Source organism: Triplophysa dalaica, chromosome 4, assembly GCF_015846415.1.
Source record: "Triplophysa dalaica isolate WHDGS20190420 chromosome 4, ASM1584641v1, whole genome shotgun sequence".
NCBI lineage: Eukaryota > Metazoa > Chordata > Actinopteri > Cypriniformes > Nemacheilidae > Triplophysa > Triplophysa dalaica.
In genome coordinates, this window is record NC_079545.1 from 26030935 (window position 1) to 26048130 (window position 17196).

At 36.9% G+C, this 17196-nt stretch overlaps 1 protein-coding gene across 1 annotated transcript in view; it reads left to right on the forward strand.

The window, feature by feature from the left end:
• Positions 1–9822: 9822 nt before the first annotated feature.
• The window catches only part of tmem8b (transmembrane protein 8B), a 120232-nt gene continuing 112858 nt past the window's right edge, over positions 9823–17196 (forward strand). The window contains exon 1 of the mRNA XM_056746407.1: positions 9823–9984. Within this exon, the coding sequence (XP_056602385.1) occupies positions 9900–9984 (85 nt within the window). The 5' untranslated portion in view covers positions 9823–9899. The remainder of the gene's footprint in view (positions 9985–17196) is intronic.

Below are 17196 nucleotides of genomic sequence, written 5' to 3' on the forward strand. Positions count from 1 at the left end.
TCTTTGATGGTTCACTTTGGTCCACTTTTTGACAGTTTTGTTTAATCTATACTGAACACGTACAAGAAAATGAATGATAATTATAGAGATAGAGAGGATGTGAGAGGCTATGTTTTGTGTTACATTGTTTTAAGAGAACATATTTGCCCTCACAATAGAACTTGTGCTTAAAACAGTGATGTTACAATATTAATATGAATATTTTTAGTCTTACTCTGAGTTGTTTATGTGTATTTTTCTTTGACTTTTACTCTCTCTTTAAGGATCTCAAGCAGGGGAACTGCTAGGATTCGGTCCTAGAGAGGGTAGCGCTGATTTTGTTCCCTGACGTCAGTGTTTAGAACGAACAACATGTACTGCATGTTCTAAAATGTTTGTTTTCACTGTCAATCAGGAGTGAATTCCTTTAATTAAGTCTTGTAAAATACTAAATGTAACATAACTAAAAAATGTAAGTGAATGTTAGGAGAAATATTGTTATTCAGCATGCTGCACAAGAACACAGGAACACATCAGGAAAGAAAGAATAACTGTGGGTAAAAAGGATATGAATGGTTCTCCATTCTGTCCCTCTTGTTTCCTTTATTTCTGACTACTCATCACATATGTTAAGAAGATCCATACCCATCCATACATATATAGGCTACATTCTAGAAATGTGTATATAAAAACAAACAACTACGCTAAATAACAACAATTTACAGGTATCAGTGCTTTGTTTCAACCTACAACATTTGTTGTTGAGCCATAAATAAAAATAAGCTGTTAGTCATGGTGACCAAATCTGCATAGAGCCATAATAATGCAAAGGTCTCGAATAGATAACTGCCTTATCTAAAAGCTTTTAGGGGTTTGAGGATCAGTCCAATTCTAACTAAACTGTCAATAGCAGATTAGCAGAAGTAAAACTCAGAATTGTATAGTATGTTTAAAGCACAACAAATTATTTTAACAGCATTTCCATTTAAAGGAAAAAAGACGAGGTTCAGAACGTTTAATTCTCATATTTGACGTGTGTCTTTAATGACAGCATGAACTGGATCAATACAAATTTTTGAGAATTTCACAAAAAGTTGAAACAAAATCTGAACTTTTCTAAATAGGATTCGGTGCAACAAACTGTCCTTTTTTATTAGTGAGCTATAAAGAGTGCAGAATATAAATATCATTCACTATATTATATAAGAATTCACTAATTTTGTTATATAATATTTATTAATAATTGTTATACTTTTTTTATAAATTAGTTTGTGAGTCCTTGAGTTTCAAATCTTAAAATGGAAAGCTATGATGAGCCTCTTGCCTAAAAACACTATAAAAATCAACAGGAAAAACACTAAGTGTTTTAGTGCCTTTAAACACTAAATTCATCCGTCTTCTAAAACCCCTGCTTAGTGCAGTCTTTATTTGGACTAATATAAAGCTTAGTTACCATAGCAATGAGTCCATAACAGGGCTAAATGCCCAGAGCTTGTTTTACTATTAGCCTTTTCAAAACAACATGTGTTGTGACAACTTGCCAGATATCTGATATTTTTTCCAGTTTCAAAAAGATTCTGGAAGGAAGTGTGGATGTTTAAATAAAGAATGGATGGAAAATTCTCTTTAGGAATGTAGAGGGTATAGGTCTTCCACCATGAAATGTGACTTGACACTTCGAAGGGTTCGGCCAGCCATTCATTCTTGGCTCTCTGAGTTCACTGGGCAATTGATGTTACCTCATATTTTACAGAAACCCCTTCAGTGCGTTGGGGTGGCCAAATAAAAGCCACATTCATTGGGAAAGAAGTTGTTGCATTTGATATATACAATGGTCCAACACTAGTGTGTCTTTGTGCAGAACTGTTTTACATCAAATGTTGGAGGGTAATGAATGAGGCATAATCAAATACATTTCCTTTAGAGCGGATTCCCAGTGCTGCTTTATCACAAAGGATCTATTAAACAGTTTTTTTATAGAGGGAACCCACTGCACCACAAGTATAAAAAATCAAATGACAAATCTGTACAATATACAGTATGAAGACGGATTCAGTGGCAACAACATAAACAAACGTTATGTGGCACAAACAATGAAATTCTGTCATCATTTACTCCCACTCTTGCAATCCTCTTATGAAACTGTCTATATAGTACAGCTGTGGAAAAAATGAGAAAACACTTTTTTCCTTCAATCAGCATTTCTGCTTGAATTCCAGTATTCAAGGTCCATATCTGCTGAATTTAAACAGAAATACACCTCATGAATCACATACTGTAAAGTCACCGAATAGCAATGTGAAATAGTGCCAAGACACATGAAATGTTTTGAAATATATCAGGCTGACTCCATCAAATGTTCATTTTGAGATTGTCTTAAAATACATTAGTATTGTGTTATTCAAACATGCTTTCTTTGCAGGATTCAACATCTGCATACAGCTTCATTTTTGTTACTTTGTCAGAGTTTGTCACTTTAAATAAATGAAAAAAAAAAGATTAATTTAGAACGTTTTGAAGTGTTGTAACTAATTAACAGAATTAAACAAAACTGATCATTTTACTTAAACACATACTTATATAGAGAATAATAAAAAACTGAAAAACGTAAAATAATTTTGGAGTGGTCTGTTATTTTTTTAGGCATGAGATATATGTATATTGTAACAAGCTCTCCGCCACAGCCAGCCACATATCAGCGCTATCTCCAAGTTTCATCCATTCCCTATGACCAAACTTTTAAACTCATGGACTACACTCCCCATAATCCTTTGCACCCGTTCACACCATACACACCCGTGGACGTTTTATTACCTCTTGTATTATTATTACATGTTGTTTGTTCATCTGTTGACCCCTGCATTAAACCACCTTTCTCTGTGTGTGGCATCGTCCGTCTGTCATAGAGTGTAACATATATACTGTATACATGTATGTTTAAATATCATGAAGTTTTTAAAGTAAGTTATTCTTTAGAATAAACAATCTCTACATCTTTACTTCTGAGGAATTAGATCAAGACTTGTTCTTTGACCAAAAGCTGCTTAAAATACGCTCCACACCTCTGGTCTTCTCTCAAAGAATGTTGCATTTCTCCGAATGCTGATTGTTAAATTCCAGGAGAGGAACAGCTCCTAAGAAACAGACGTGTCAAGTTTATAGAACTCTATTAAAGTGTGTGGGCGAGTGGGAGCTCATCATGGGGACCGCATTAAATCCCAGCACTTAAATTTAACAGAAAATTGCGTAGAAGACGGTTTTGCACATATACAGTTTCATTGTTAGGCATGATAATCAAAAATGTATATTATGTAAATACGAAAGAAAAAATAATACTTTTTTCCTCACTGTCCTCACTTCAAAAGTGACAAGCGGGAAAAGAAATCTTGATTCTCATAAACTATCCAACGTTTCCCCCACAATGCTGATGATGTTTTACAATGAATGTCCTGAAGGTGTTAAATCTCATTAACAGCAGATAGATGAAGAGTAAAAATGACAGAGAGGATAAAGAAACTCTCAAGAGCGTAGGAGGTTGGCTTCTACATTACATCCTTTCCCAAATCTCTCTCTTCTCACTCGCCTCTCAGAGGAGTTGTAACAAATACTCAGAAATGTTTTTAAAGTGTTCTGTTCTTATAATTATTCGGGACACAAAACAAGATCATTTCCAGTATGTCCTATAATGTTTTGTCATAAATTGCTGAAATCGTTGCATGTGCGTGTCAGTAAAAATCTGTGTTTGTTTGCCGCCGTCATTTCCTGAAAAGTCATCACACAAGTGAACACTGAACAACTACACATCCTGTGCCAAACTGGTGAGGAAAGACTTTACATCACAATTTCCCCTCACAAACACGAGCAGAAGAGTTTAGTAACAGCTCTCTTTCCAGATCTAAAGAGGCTCTCTGTCTCTACAAGTGTCTTTGAGCATTCTTCAAGTCACTTAGTGTTTTCATTTTCTTGTTAGAGGAGGAAGCCGTGGTCTTTTCTTCTTTGAAGTATAAGGCCCGGCGGTCCAAGAATCCTGGCTCGAGTTGCGGATCTTACACAGCGTGCACAAAGGACTTTAAGCATTTATGTGTTTTTGTGGGTAAGAGTGTGTTCAAATCTAGTGACAATGCTGGCCAAACATGAGCAAAGTACCTTTTTACACCAAATGGGGCTGTATTAGCGTATTAGGTATAGACGTCTGGCTTGCTGCCCAGGGTAAAACAGAGGCGGCCTTGTCAGTGCTGAATAAAGTGTACAGCATGCAGTGCGTCTCTCTTTCTACTCAGTAAAATATTTCTCTGTGTGTTGGTGAAAAAAATCATGCAGGCCCACATGTGAAACTTGTTAGAAATCCATAAGACATGCTACTGTACAAATTCACAAAGAGATATAAGATTAAAGAAGTGAGCGTGAATGGTGGTTGTTCGATTTTTTACATGCAAATGACAACACTAAATAAGGCAAAGGGGCATCATGTTTTAAGGAAATGTATCAGGAGATTTAAAACATTTTTTCTGCAACATTGACGCATATTTGAGTGCCGACATTAACATCTGATCTGATGACAAAAGATGCAGAGACTTGCCGAGATCATCTTGGACCAGTCGAGGACATCAACTACAGATACTTTTGCAACAAGGAATGCACCATCATTCATAATCCTAATTTTGCCTATTATCACCTTTGAACAGTCACAACCCTCTCATAACAATCTGCAAAGAGTATTCCATTATAAGGAAACAAGATAAATGCATTTGTAATAGCAATGATTAAAACAGACACTGTGATTTACTCCTTGGTGTAAAATGCCTTTCTTCGTTCTTCAGCAAATCTCAAAGTCTGACAAAGTTGTTTGTGGGTAGACTGTGACATTAGACAGTGCACTGACAACTATGACTATACTAACACCATAAATACCCTCAGCACATTTAAGAAGGAAGGTTTTTCAAAACACCCATTTACAGTGTTACTGTGCTCTTTTCAGAAGGATTAAACTCAGGTTGGCAAAAACAGCACTAATCGACAGCTTGAGAAGGAATATTTGACAATCTTGCCGCTGGTGGTCACAATAATTACAGTTTTTAAAACATCTCATAGTGATTTATGACACCCCCTTTCTCCATTTTCATCTATCAACTGAATCATGTTTTCTTGAATGTATTACAGAGTAAGACAGGTCACGATCAGGGCTGATTTTATATAGAGTTCTTCATGAGTTTTTGACGTTCTTTACATATACCGCAGGTACAGTAAACTTCAATATACACTGATTATGTTCTATATTTTAAATTTGCCAGAAATGCTGGGTTGTTTTATTCCATTGTCGGGTAAAGCCAATCGTTTGTTTAAATGAACATACTGAATATATGTCCATAACCATGGGATATAACAAGCCAGCATTTAGACTGAAACAACATGACATTAAAACTTATTATAAAACCAAATGTTGAATTTGTGCATATTTTATCCAACCACAGGTTGAAAAATCCCAGCTTTTATTTACCAAATTTACAAGGACAAAAGTGACTCAATGTGATGCCAACATACATGCACAAAAAAGACAATCAGCTGCACATTTCTGAACCGCAGGATGATAGGCGAAGCACTTTAAAGGGATAGTTCACCCAAAAATGACAGTTTCTGTCATGAATAACTCACTCTCCACTCTCCAAACCTGTAAATTACTACACAAATTAATACACAAAGAACGAAGAATATTTGAACGAATGCTTGTAAATTGTAACCAAAACGTTCTTGGAGCCCATTGACTACCAAAGTACATTAACATTTATTCATTTAGCAGACGCTTTTATCTAAAGCGACTAACAGATGGGGTAAACAATGGAAGCAATCGGGACAGCATAGGGACAACAAAAAACATAAGTGCATTCAAAAAGACTGGTCTCATAAAGCCTATCACAGAATACAGAGCTAAGTTAGAATTCTTCTTTTTTAAAAGAGTAGTAAAGAAATAGAAGTCAGAACTGATCAATCAGGTGTTGACGGAAGAGATGCGTTTTCAGACGATTCTTAAAGATGGCTACAGAATCAGCAGATCTTGTAGCAGCGGGCAGATCATTCGTGGAACCGATCCAGAGAAGGCACGTGAGAGAGACTTTTTACCTTTATGTGACAAAAAATGACCATGGTAGGTTAACGTGCCGCAGAGCTGTTTGCTGTCCTACATTCTTCAAAATATATATTTTTTGTGTTCAACAGAACAAATCAATTATAAAAAGATTACTACGTTGGCAGTCAATGGCGTATAAGAACTGTTTGATTATAAGCTTTCTTCCAAATATCTGTCTCTGTGTTCATCAGAACAAAGAAATCAACTCAAGGGTGAGTTAATGATGACAGAGTTATTTGAAGGCAAACTATCACTTTAACACCAAAGAAATGTGTGTCCCATGTGAATGATCATTTAGATCCAGTATCAGTACGGAGCATTTGAAGTATTAACAAACCAGACCGTTGTTATGCTATTGACTGCAAAGAGAACATGATTTCTTTTAAACTGGTAGAGGACGCTCCAAACCACTGAAATGTTCACTTTGTAGATGCGGCGTTGAAGATTAGAACAAATGGTTGGTGTCATCAGGAACACATCAGGAAAAATGTTATTTAATCTTGTGTTTACATCTTGTGTGTGAGGTAAGATATATTACACTATCAACTGATACATAGACAGACAGGCAGAAAAAATACATGCAAGCCAGAAGGACTAAAACTATTATACAGTGAATTCAGAAACCAGCTTTTAATGGAAAACTGTATTTATTTTAAATGCCAATTTTTTTGGAAAAACTTTACAGTTTTTTATGAGTCATAAGTTTATGTAGACTTACCAGGGAGGACAGAAATGCTGAACAAGCATGCATATGATGTGGGTGGCCTAACATAAACCCCATGCGCACACACAGATTCCCACTGACCCTCATTCCATTCCACGGGCTGAATTCATGAAGGTCTGAAAACAGTCTGAGCACATGGGCTATAAGCAGCGGGGTTGGTTTGGGGGTGCTGGGGTTATTGGTTTACATTACTGGCCAAAGTAAACCAATATGAGAAAGACCCTCAGGCTTACAGAGAAGCATCTGGGATTTATTAAGATTGATCAAAACCAGTGATGTTGCTTGACAGATAAACAAAAACTACTCCAATACTTTTCCAAACAAATGCATTAGAACTGATGAAATATTAGTGTTAGCTGTTTATCTTTTTTTCAAGTTCCATTTCCATTTACACTAGTGTGTTTAGTAATCAGCCCATAACTGATCCATGTTACACAGTTGCAAGGCATTCCTATAAGGCAAAGGGAGAGCGGTGGCCTCAGAGTCAATAAAAATATCCTGGATGAACAGACCACGCAAGATACCTTTAGCTTGAAGGCAGCTGAAATAAATAAATAGGTATTTACTTTTCCTTTATTGTTTTTGCATTAAATAAATGTGGATAACACAGCAGTGGCCCAAAGTGATGCCGTAGGGCATGCTTGCACATTATTTGATTTCTAATGACCCTTCTCAGGTTTATTAACATATCAAAATATGGGGTTTGTACAAAATGGAAAAAATGTTAAATGTGTTTAAGGTATTTATTCAGAAATCTGATTTGTATTTTAATTCACAAAATGCATTGAAAAACAAAAAAATTGGCAAAATTATGGTTACAACAAATCGGGGGATAGTTCACCCAAAAATGAAAATTCTGTCATCATTTAGTCACCCTCTTTTCATTGCAAACCTGTATGACTTTCTTTCTTCTGCAGAAGACAAAAGAAGATATTTTTAAGAATGTTGATAGCCGAACACCCTCGGCAGCCAGGGTAAGTAAATGATGACAGAATTTTCATTTTTGGGGGAACTATCGCTTTAAAGTAGGCCTATAAGAATTTTAGCAGTTATTAAAATTGTATTGAGTCATTGGACCAATTATGTTTAATAAATCATCCTGCATGGGCCTTTTCAAGCTTTTTTAAACTGCTGTGTGTAATTTTCTAGTAGATGATTTTATAACAACAATACAAAAGAGTAGTATTCTATGATTTAATAATAATTAATAAAATATCATCAAGAAAATAAAAAAAACAAAAGAGTGTATGTCTACTGAGTTTAGTACACTAATGGAAAGCAACAGCTTTTTTCATGTCACTACAAATTAGTGCTGGGCGAGTGAGACATCTTGTGGTGAAAATTAGTAAGTGCAGGCTGTGGATGACTGTAAGTTTATAAATCTTGTAAATTATAATGATAATAATTCAAAACATGCGTATTCAAAATGATTCTTTTTGATTAATGAAACAACAAATAGAAGACAGAACATAAATGTTAACTAGTTATATATCGTGCTATCTTATATTAAATTGTGTCTAGCCATGTTTATACCAATTTCTTATTGTCCCACATTTAAAGACCAGTTGCTCCCCATAGAAGTGGATTGCTCTTTTTTTGCTGCAATCACTGCTTCTCACTGAATAAATCCTCTGTTTAGTATAAAGATTGTTTATAATCAAGACATCTTCCCGATTGCACATTTACTGCCCCTGAAAGTGATTTACTGGTGACACAAGCTCATTTTATAAACATTAATCCTTGTGAACTCAAGGTTATGTCCATATATCTTCTGCTGGCTCACATGGTTGCCTCTTCATTACACACCTGACCTGGGCACCATATTACATCAATGTAAGGGGTCTTTCAATAGAATCAATCTAACACAACATGCCCAGGAGCTCATGTTTAATGTTATCAAATTTTTGGCAATCTTTTGACTGGCTAAAACATCTTTTATCTGTTTTATCAATAATGTATATTTACACAACATTTTAACATCAATCTAGAAAAACTGTTTAGTGTTCATTTAAAAGCTGAAGAGAAATTTAACCACAATTATTAGAACTAAACAGGAAGATTTACTGAAGTAAAGTCAAAAGTAAATGCTTCAATAGACACTATAGTAAATATAAATAGTTTTCTATGTCATATGTGACCCTAGATCACAAAACCAGTCTTAAGTAGCACGGGAACATTTTTAGAAAAAGACAAACATACATTGTATGGGTCAAAATTATCGATTTTTCAAATCATTAAGATATTAAGTAAAGATCATGTTCCATAAAGATCTTTTGTAAAATTCCTTCATTAAATATATAAAAACTTTATTTTTGTGATTGGATGGCTTACCAGAGTGCCTCTGATGAACACATTCAAGGGCCATTTTCTCAATATTTAGTTTTTTTCCACTCTCAGAATCCAGAGTTTTAAACGGTTGTATCTCAGCCAGATATTGTCATATTCTAACAACTAATACATCATTAGAAAGCTTATTTATTCAGCTTCTCATCAACATCTCAACTTCGAAAAATTGACCCATAAATCTGGTTTTGTTGGCCAGGGAAGACGTTTGATTACTTTACATAGTCAATAGGTGGCAGTATTTGCCTCCTCCTTGATATAACAACAGGTAATAATAATGCTTCAAAGATTATTCTAAATAAGGGCTTTAAAGTAAGCCTCCTGGTCAGCAATAAAAATATTTAGATAATATATATAGTAAAAATACAAACGCATAATCTACCACATTTTTTTCATCGATTTAGTTCATATAATATGTTACGATTAGGCAAATTTTGTCGATAGAGGAAGCAAACTTGCGATCCTGTTTATTTGTCCGCTCATTTCTCCTACCAGGACAGAGAAGGTACCAGTTCTCTTGACTGACGTAGTCATCGTCCAATGAATTGAATGGATGTGTGCTAAACCTCAAATAACAGCAGAGAAAGGGCGGAGCTTTCTCGGAATAGCCTCTTCAATATTACGTCATGCGCGAACAGCTGGTCCGCTGCGAGACCTGAAAATGTGGGCAAGCATAGCGATATAAAATCGCGTTCGTGCCGTCGGGGCGTAAACAGTCAGTTTATCACGATGTGGTGGCTGGACGGATTTAGGACGGGAATGGGTCGCCTGGAGATCCTGTTGCTTGTTTACACCTTGCTCTGCTCTCTCGGAGGTGAGTCGATCAGTGACTGTTCAAGTGTGTTGATGCAGTGGAGCTGTCCTTTGTGCGGGTGCTGAACTATTTCACACAACGGCTTAGCCAAGGCGCTTTCATTAACGCTAGTGCACTTTGAAGAGATGCTGACCACGTAGCAGGTGGAATGCTTCTCTCCTTTTCGCTGTTGTCTTTTTTACATGTAATGTTGTCCTGTGATCATCGCCGAGAATAAAGCGAAGGCAGTGTAGTGTTCTGCAGCGATTCTTGAGAAGATTCGCTTTTCGAATGTGTGTGGTGGGTAATTCCGAGAAGTGGTTGATTCTGCATATTCTTATCTATAATATGGCCAAACTAAAAAGCAAAGTAAATGTGATAAACAATGAGTCTTTTGGGAAATATGGTAACTCTGCATTATCAAACACAGACGTCCCTCGTGGATACGCTACTGTTTTAATTAAACGTTGTTCTCGCCAATATGCAGTTTTTAGTTTCACCAAGCGTAAACGTGTTTGCCAAAGCGCATCGCTTGCCTTCGGGAAATATGTAGGCCAATTATCCAGTTATTGCTTTTTAATGTCAGTATGCAAGTCTAGTGTCTTACCTCTAGTCATCAAATGCTTAATAGCGCAAAAAGAGCAGCGAGTTGTTTCTTGTTTGTCTTGCGACGGTGTTCATTTGTAGATCACATCGATAAGGAAGTTAATCTGGCTGCCAGAGCAAGACAATACCTGCGTTCGCGTGCCTGAAAGCGCATCTGATGGATTGTGTGCTTCACATTCTTCTCCGTGTCAGGCGCACTTGATCTCCCAGACTGAGTTCAAATCTCGACCGCCGTCTAATTTTATTCTATTTCACACTGGATTTTTTTTAATCTCTAACCAAGACGATCACATTTGAAAAGCTTATATTATTTTTTTGTATTTTCTTCTTGATAAAAAAACAACAATAACTGACAAGGCTGCATTTGTTGCCTTATACACGTAAAACAACTCCTTGTTGACATAGTGTGTTTTTTAACCTTTTGACCTCATAGTTCACTACAATATGCCTTGAGATATATTGGTCACAGCAATTTAATGTTGTTTGTTCTTATTGCAAATGAGATTTATGTTAAACTGAATCAAAACATCACCTGATATATGTAGCAAGGAGATATGCCAGTCACAGGACTCTGCTGAAGGCTCGCATTGATCGCATTATTGACGTGAGGAAGGACCAGAATGATGCTCTGAGGCTAGAACAAAGGAGCAAGACCAATGAGCCATCTAGTCTCATGGGAGAGTGAGTAAAGGCAGACCAAAGAAAACAGTTCAATGTGACAGACATAGACAAAGAGCTGGACTGTGAATGTGACTGTGAAAGCAAGAGAGGACTGCCTCAGCTGAGCCGCTCTCTTTCTGAGTGGTTCAGTTTCAAATCTGCCTCTTAATGTGTTGATTAGATTTGATCTGTTTCTGTCATTCTTTAACTTTCTTTACAAAAAAGAAGATGCGCATGTTGCTGGAAAAAAATAATGAGAAACAGCTATATCTATCTATCTGTCTGTCTGTCTGTCTGTCTATCTATCTATAGAGCTATCTAATAATCTATCTGTGTGACATTACAGATAGATTATTAAAATATTCCTTCACCTTGTTAGTGCTTTAGGTGTGAGAGTGACATTTATGTTACGTAAAACAGAGCGTGCCTGAGGCCATTACGCAGATGCATGGCCCGTGAAGGGATGCTTTGCATTGAGTGGTTGTACATTACTTAACGCTTACATTTACTGTGTAAGTAGGCGGTGTGTTATTATTGAATTTAACTCAGTTAAAGCGATGAGGATGACAGCAGTTGTTGTGGCAGCACCGTTTGATCTGTGCCAGCAGCTGTAGTTTGAATGAATGATCAATTGAGAATTACTTTAGTTGTGCAATTGATAGAGAGACACTACTACGCAGGGAAATAAACAGTCTTTACATATTTCGTTTTTGTTTGCGCAACGTTTACTATGACTTTAAACACCACAAAGATTTCGAGATCATAATTATAGTCTTAGGAAAGCGTCACCGATATTGTAATAACCCCAAATGATCTCTGCATGTCAGTTTCAACAACTTGTAGAGTCTCGGGCCGCGCAGCATCGCATATCACCTTTACTCGTGAGCGAGTCCGAAATCAATTAAAACGCTGGAAGATGAACGGCGCCACAACAACCCCGCGGGGAGATTTAGAGCTTCATTACTTTGCGCAGTCCGATGAACGCGCGTCATTGCTTTCTGACTGATGCGCAGCCATCGCATAATTCAATACGCGCCGCACCGAGCTGCGTATCTCAAAGTCTTTAATGGTCTTTAAAGTCTGCTATTGTGATGTCTAAATTGTACACGGGCTGAACTTTTTTAACTGTAAGATGTTTGAAAACTGTGGCTGAGTAATGATGGGAAAGGCATTATTAAGTCGCCAAAAAAATATGGATAATAAAATTTTGTATTAACAGTATATAGTACAAAACAAAAGTAAATAGTACGTGGGTAGTTGACAAATAAACTGTACACGGTTCCTATGGTGTGACAGCCAAAAATTTGATAAATCAAAAAAATCTCTCCTTTATATTATAAATGTTGATAATATAAATAATATATTGATAACAGTTTGTTTTCAACACCATTTGCAGTGTTCAGATTCACTTTCAGTTTTATCTCTCTTTGTTTCTTTTGTGTTTGGAAATCTTGTGTATGGGACAACCTTTTCTCTTTATTGAGAATAACAATGATCTTTATTTGTCTTAAATTTATTGAATGCTTACAGTACAATCAAATCTTATCGCTTTTCCAAAACACTGAAGAACAGTGATGATCTGTCTCCTAAATATTAGGCAAAAACATTCATTCTGAAGGAAACTTAAAAATGTACACACAATCAGGTGTGGTTTATATGTACATTTTGTAAACAGGAAAGTCTCCTAAAGCCTGGCACAAAGCTGATGGCACTAAGATGACTTTAATTAAGTCATAGCTAATATAGATTTCTTTTAATCTGCTGATTTTCATTTGCTTCACATCTACAGTCCCAGTGCAGTGAGGGACAAACAGGTGCCAAAAATGAGGAATTTCTGGTATTAGAACAGACATTTTCCATGGGCCATCAGATACCTTAGAGTGTGAGATCAGAAGTTCCTCCCTTCCAATATTCCATTCCATTCCATTTTCTACCGCTTATCCGAACTACCTCGGGTCACGGGGAGCCTGTGCCTATCTCAGGAGTCATCGGGCATCAAGGCAGGATACACCCTGGATGGAGTCCTTCCAATATTATCAAGCAAAAATTACGAATGAATCATCACTGTGCTTAAATTTAGGCCAGGTTAGAATCATAAGACATAGCTGACAGCTCTAAAGGTCACCCTGATAGTGAAAATAATGATCAGCTTCAGTAAAAATAGTTTACAAAATGTCATTTAAAATTCTTTTTTTTACCAACGTTTTGCCAAGGAAATTATATTCTTAGAATAATGGTGTCTTTGACATAGTACATTATTGCTCGGTTGCTGTTCACACATGACAAGTTTGTATAGAAGCCCTTGTTAAAAGAACCCATCATTTCCAGAGAGAGAGAGAAAATGAAAATACTCAGATCCTTTCACTCGCTGCTTCAACTTTAATGGCTGTCAAGGACCGCGTTTGGTAATTGATGAAGCTGAAGACATTCTTAGTTTTAGTGCGTTTTTTGAAGATGACAGTTTTATGACTTGGACATTATTTTATCTGCATCATATACTCTGTTTGTCATTCATTTCGTTTGTCATTACTGCCTAGCTATCTTTGCCATGAATCACTTGCCAGGTTCGCAAAAACATTGAAAACCAAAAACTTATTATAAAGCCACACATTACCTGACACTGATGGTTCTTGAGCAAGTGAGATCTCTTGAAATGCTTGTCAAGTTGTTGCGTACAGGAGGACAACATCTGATTTATTGCATTTGTTTTGAATTCCTCATTGTGTACAATATTCTTCTTTCTATCGTTAGAATGAGAACACGTCAGTTGTGATGTTCCACTCATGCACCACATGGAGGCTTGTGTTATTCTCCTGAGGGTTGGTCTGTTGGCCTCTGCTCCTCTCGGTGTGATTTTTGGCATCAGGGCCACTTTGCTAATTGCACTCAGCTTGGTGCATCCGTTTCCTTACTGAGTCGCAAACTGCTACCAGGGGAAAATAGCTCTCCATTTCTCATCAGGATCTCTTCTGCTCGCTTGTTCACTCGCGCTTACGCTCTCCACGGCACCATCCTCCAATTCACGGGGCACGCTGCGAAAGGTTACCGCGACACATTTCTCTCATCCTCGAGCAAACAATAATTAGTGGAACTGAATGGAGAGGAAACTTCTTGTTTTGAATCTGAAAGAATCTGTTCTTGATTACAGAACTTGTCGACAAAATTGAGAGACTGTTAAAAAGCGGCTTTGCCTCCAAAAAAAGAGCGTGAGGGAAAATCCGATCTGAGTGAGTTAGGATTTTTTGATTCCCGTTCGGTTCTTCTTGTTTCCGATGAGAAGGATTGATGGAGATTAGGCGAGATCAGGAGCCATTAGGGGCACTAATCCACAAGTAATCCAGCACCAGCCAAACTAAAGTTTCCTCTGGGATCATTGTGATCGTTCTTGGTGGGGAAAAGTGCGCACCTGCTTTCGGTGTGTATACAGACGGAATGATAGAAGAATATACTGTTGGTTTGTGTGAGCTTAAAGGGATGGTTTACCAAAAAAAGAAAATGACTCTCTAGTGGTTCCAAACCTGTATAAATCTTTGTTCTGATGAACACTGAAAACATATTTGGAAGAATGCTTATAACCAGACAGATTTTGCCGCAAGGTTGACTACCGTAGTAGGAAAAAATACGATGGTAGTCAAAAGTTCCCCAGAACTGTTTGCTGTCCTAAATTCTCCAAAATATCTTCTTTTGTGTTCACCAGAACAAAGAAATGTGAACAGATTTGGAACAACTCAAAGGTGAGTAAATAAATGATGACAGAATTTTTATTTTTGGGTGAACTATCACTTTAATAATATATCAGCGATATAAACAAGGGTGCTGCCACTCTTTTATTAAGACTTCTGTAAACAACATATTTTCTCAAAAAAAGAGAGAGAGAGAGAGAGAGAGAGAGAGAGAGAGACAGAGAAATAAAGAGAGAATGTTCATATGAATGCTAAGATAGTGACACAGACAGGAAGGAGAAACAGAGTGAGGCAGAGTAAGAGAAGCGAGAAAGCGAGGCTGACAGCTGCTTTGCCTGCGGCCATCCTGAACGGCTGGTTGCAGAGAAGCAGGTTTGCGCAACCGAGGCTTGACAGACAAAATTGCGGGCAGATAGTCTGGATTCTGAAGGGATGGGGACGAATCACTCAGAGCGGAAAAGAAAAAGTAGAAACTTTTCTGCCGCCTTTGCTCGCACAGTAACAACATCATTCATCATACATCTTATTATCATTAATTATTATCAATGCACCAGAGGCACATTAACTTCAAGCTCACAGAGGGGATTCCTACACAGTCAAAGAGCTGCTGCAGTCTGTGTGTGTGTGCGTAGGAGAGGGTGCCAAGTCTGTCTTTGTTGTGTCTTTTTGCGGAGGGTGTTGAGCTTATTTCCAGCAGGCCTAGTCAGGGTAGTGACATCTCCTCTTCTCTCCTCCTGTTTTGATTGCTTATGCAATGCCCATGCGTCACATGGATTTTCTGCTTCAGCCTTTTAAAAGGGCAATTCATAATGTCTGAAACAGCCCCACAAGGGCCTTCTGAACTAGCCGTGTGTTAACATATAGGCCATAGAAATATATGCATCATTTATGATCATTTGACAAGATGCTTAAAACTTAAAATTTGTAGTTTACTTTTTCTAAAGTGTTGGTCATGTAAATTTATCTCTCTCTCTTTTAGCTTTGCTTTCTATAAATGCTAATATTTTAACTACTGTCTATGGACCAGTGGTGCTGGCTTGTGGGCCCTTACAATTTTTCTTTTTCTAAACGAACATACATTCATATGTGCCGCTTACCATAACAATACTGCATACTTACAATAACAAAATAAATAGGCTTATACATTTTTAATGAAAAGACAAAATACCTTTCATATCATGTGCTGTTGATGTCAAAGGCTGTGCATGTCTAATCAGAATCCATGGCTGAAAAGGCATCTGTCATACAGTAGCCGAATTAATCTAATGCCAGCAGGGACAGGTTGCATGACATGCCTTCTTCATGAGCCGTGAACAAAACTACTGAAGGGGAAACCCGTTACGACATAGAATACATTATTATATTATCGGTTCACTTACAGCGAAGATAAGCATAGTTAATGCTGACCATAGTTTTTTAGTAGCTGCAGGAGACATAACCATAATATTTCAGCCTATCTAGTTAATGTTACATGGTTTGGTAATATATTAATGAGTAATATTCATATATTTGACTTTATTTGATAGTAATTGAGATTACAAACATTTTCACTTACTTGTGCATCATAAACAGTATTGGTACTGCTTTGGTTATGGTATAAAATCTTGTTACCTAAATGAAACCAGGTAGGAACCATTTTCTTAAAATGAAGTTTCACAATTACTTCTACAAAATATATTACCTTTAAAACAAAGAAACAAGATACAAAGTCTAATTCGTCTTGTCTTTTTAAAAATACATTTAATCCATACATATTAAAGCAGATCCAACCAGACTTTAAAACCTGTGCGGCCTGTTTGCGCTGCAGTCGATGTAGGTCTCTATTCAGCAGATGATGCCCTGAATGATTCATGACCTGGGTAAACTACGGGGGAACCTGGGCATGAGGAAACTCCCCTAAGGGGGTCTGCATGTGTCATAAGAAGTCAAAAGAAGAAATCAATAGGGGGAAGATTTCTTTAGACACTGAGCATTAGGTCCGAGTGCACTGACAGCATCAGGGAGTGACTGAAAATCAAAAGGAGCTTTAGGATTGACATTTAAAACTGGGATATCTAGGAAGAGGCTCTAACAAAAAAGGATGTAACACATCTCTTAAGAAGAGAAAAGGTATTTTAACAATAAATTAAGTTGATTGTGTTGTCTTTAAGTGTTAGGGAACAGACTTAATTTGTATTAATATTATATTGTTAGAATTATGTAATTATGATATTATAATTAAACATCTTTAATCGTACTAGAAAGCATTGATTTATATATTAAATGAGCACGTTTATTCCTATAT